Genomic DNA, 3,162 nt, shown 5'->3' on the forward strand with positions numbered 1-3,162 from the left:
TCTCCCAAAATTTCAGGCCTTGTGCCTAGAGCAGAAAAAAAGGAATGGTTCTGTCTTCTAATTGGCCTCAGGCCTGAAATTTTGGGAGAGGTGGCTTGTTGATTACTTCCACCCCATTATTTGACTGGTACTTTTAACAACCCCAAAAGGACAAAAGGCAAAGTCAACATACAGTGTTGAGGTTGTAGAAGAGGTGGGTATCATTGTTCTCAGTATATAGCACCATGATAGATCAATGGGACTTAAATAGTCAGCCACATGACTAGGCACAATCCACAGACATGTGTCTCTGACTAGTTGAGTTATGGCTTGTGTCCAAAGGTAAAGTTGACCTCAACAGGATTTGAACTTAGAACAAATGGTCATACGTAAACGCTGCAAGGTATTTTGTGCTTTAATGATTGTATGAACATTCCACCTTTAAGAATAATGATATCTAACATAAATCCTAGGGTCTGTCATGAGCCCTACAACTCGTAGGGCCAGGGTTAACCCTGGCTTCTATAGTGTATAAGTGATTGAGATTACAGCACACTTCTCACCCTGGATGGGATGCTAGTCTGTTGCAGAGTTAACTTCCCAGCTATTGCTGGAACACATTTACAGCTGAATGGATCGGAGCAACGTGATATGAAGTGTTTTGCTCGAGAACATAATGTGCTGCGTGATCTAGGAATTGAAACATGATCTTAGGATAGTAGTGAGTGCAACACCCCCTCTGAAGTGCAAAGCACAACTATTTGATTGGAGAGGGCAACACCCATTTCTATCACCCCCACCCCCCGTTCCCTTGTAATATAGATATTGATTTTAAACTTGAATATAACAAACTGTTGATCAACCATCAGATGGAGGAAAGTGTACCTAGGACTACATTATTCGATGTGTTCTTTTGTTGTTAAAGACTGTGGCTTGTAATTTGAGGGCAATTAAACTGCTTTTTCTAGTCATGTAGACACTTGTTTGCTTTTTTTCATTCTGTAGTGGGATTAGAGATTATTTGTCTATATCCGATATTTCCACCATGGCTTTGGTGAGAGGTTTTTGCTCTTAATTTAGCTGTTTTAACGATGGATTTTGTTCGAGGCTGTTCATCCAGCTTTAGCTATTTCCATGTTGAATTTGGTTAGAGACTTTTAGTCTCACTTCAATTGTTTCAAAGGTGGCTTTGGTTAGAGGTTATTGATCTTACTTTAACCATTTCTATAACGGATTTAGCTAAAAGTTATTGGTCTTACTTGTGTCGTCAAAAATTATGGTTAATTGTTGTATTTTATATATAAATATGGATGGTAAATCAAATTGTGGAGGAGCAATGGCCCAGTGGTTAGGGCAGCGGACTCGCGGTTATAGGATCGCAGTTTCAATTCCCAGACCAGGCATTGTGAGTGTTTATTGAGTGAAAATACCTAAAGCTCCACGAGGCTCTGGCAGGGGATGGTGGCAAACCCTGCTGTACTCTTTCACCACAACTTTCTCTCACTCTTACTTGCTGTTTCTGTTGTGCCTGTATTTCAAAGGGGCCAGCCTTATCACACTGTGTCACACTGAATATCCCCGAGAACTACGTTAAGGGTACACGTGTCTGTGGAGTGCTCAGCCACTTGCATGTTAATTTCACGAGCAGGCTGTTCCATTGATCGGATCAACTGGAACCCTCGACGTCATAAGTGACGGAGTACCAACAACAGCAACAACAACATTATTATAGTAGATAGTCATGTAAGTTTATTTACAAACTTAACACAAACACACTCTCTCAGTATTTCTGTTGATTAGTGAGCGTTGCAGGAAGAAGGGCATCTGGCTGTCGAAAAGATACCTTAAATTCTCTTCAACCCATACAGGTATGAAAAAGTGGATATTAAATGACAATGATGATGATGATGATGATGCCAAAATTGAATCATATACCATTTCTGTAGACATAATCAACCATCATATAAAGTCCCTTTGTAATGAATACCATTTCAACCCCAGCTTCGTTCTTTTACTGGCTGAAACAAATGTAAGGTGATATTGCTTTCAAGTTTTTTAAGGGTTTTCTTTCTGCTTTTGTATTTGTTATGTTCCTTTGATTTTCATTCCCAAGAATTTAATGTGTATATCATGATGACAATAACAATTTTTTTAAAACTAATGACATGTTTTTCTTTGTATTTCCAGGTAAGAATACGGTATGGGAATTTTTCAATTTTTTTTTTCTTCAACCTAAACATATCTGCATTTCTTAAGATGACCAAAAAAAAGAAAAAAAAAACCCTAATCCAATCCAAGAGTGGATCTTTTGTGCCTTATTATTAAGATGTTACGATTGCTACTTAACCTTCGAAGTGTCAAGAATGCCATATTTGGATATTTCTTGCACCACCACCACCACCAACAACAACAACAACATTATGATGATATACCACGATGGAAAATGATGAAGATGATGATGATGATGATGGCACCGCCATTGCTGTTCTTCATTGTCCTCTTCGTCCTGTTTTTTCTTCTGCGACAGTCAATGCTGCCAAACTTGGATTACCTACCATTTGTTGTGACTCAAAACAAACCAAACCAAACAAGGAAACGCAAATACACCCAAACAACAAACCTATTTGCCCCGTCCCCGTAGCCCTCAAAAAATAATCCTGGCTGTGACGTAAGATTTGTTCCGCTGTCGTCATCATCTTTCTTTGGCTTTAATATTGCTGTTAACTGCCAGGTGTCTCTGTAAGTCTCTCTACAACTGAATGTTTGTGCCGTTAATTTGGCAGACTTTTCTTCGTCTTTCTCCTTTTCTTTATCTTTTTTTTTTATTTATTTTATCACATTTTTTTTTTCTAACAACTTAACATTTTCAGAATAATTTGGATATTAATTTTTTTTTTTTGTCTTTGCACGTGAAGAGAAAAGTTTAAACAAGCATAAAAAAAAAGAAAATGAAGAATACAAAACAAAAAAAAATATCAACTACATAAAGAAAAAAAAATAATAATTAAACAAACAGCATACAAATTATTTGTAATGAGAGTTTTAAAAAATTTTACCAAAACACAAAAAAGACTAATTTAGAGAAAAAATGAAAGAAAAAAGAAAAAAAAACAGCCTCTTTGAAAATATGGAAAATAGACATAAAAAAAAATTGTTTTTTTGTGATGTGAGTGAAACAAAATA

The 3,162-nt window shown here is 36.6% G+C and overlaps 1 protein-coding gene across 3 annotated transcripts in view; it reads left to right on the forward strand.

Moving 5' to 3' along the window:
- Positions 1 to 3,156, forward strand: part of LOC106872449 (cyclin-dependent kinase 12) — a 150,618-nt gene extending 147,462 nt beyond the window's left edge. For all 3 annotated transcript variants that reach the window (XR_008264937.1, XM_052970862.1, XM_052970863.1), the window contains exon 12: positions 2,167 to 3,156. Coding sequence is in view for 1 of the 3 variants with exons in the window: in XM_052970863.1 (XP_052826823.1) it covers positions 2,167 to 2,170 (4 nt within the window). In the remaining 2 variants the exon portion in view is untranslated. The remainder of the gene's footprint in view (positions 1 to 2,166) is intronic.
- Positions 3,157 to 3,162: the final 6 nt, after the last annotated feature.

This window comes from Octopus bimaculoides, chromosome 9, assembly GCF_001194135.2.
Source record: "Octopus bimaculoides isolate UCB-OBI-ISO-001 chromosome 9, ASM119413v2, whole genome shotgun sequence".
Classification (NCBI taxonomy): Eukaryota; Metazoa; Mollusca; class Cephalopoda; order Octopoda; family Octopodidae; genus Octopus; species Octopus bimaculoides.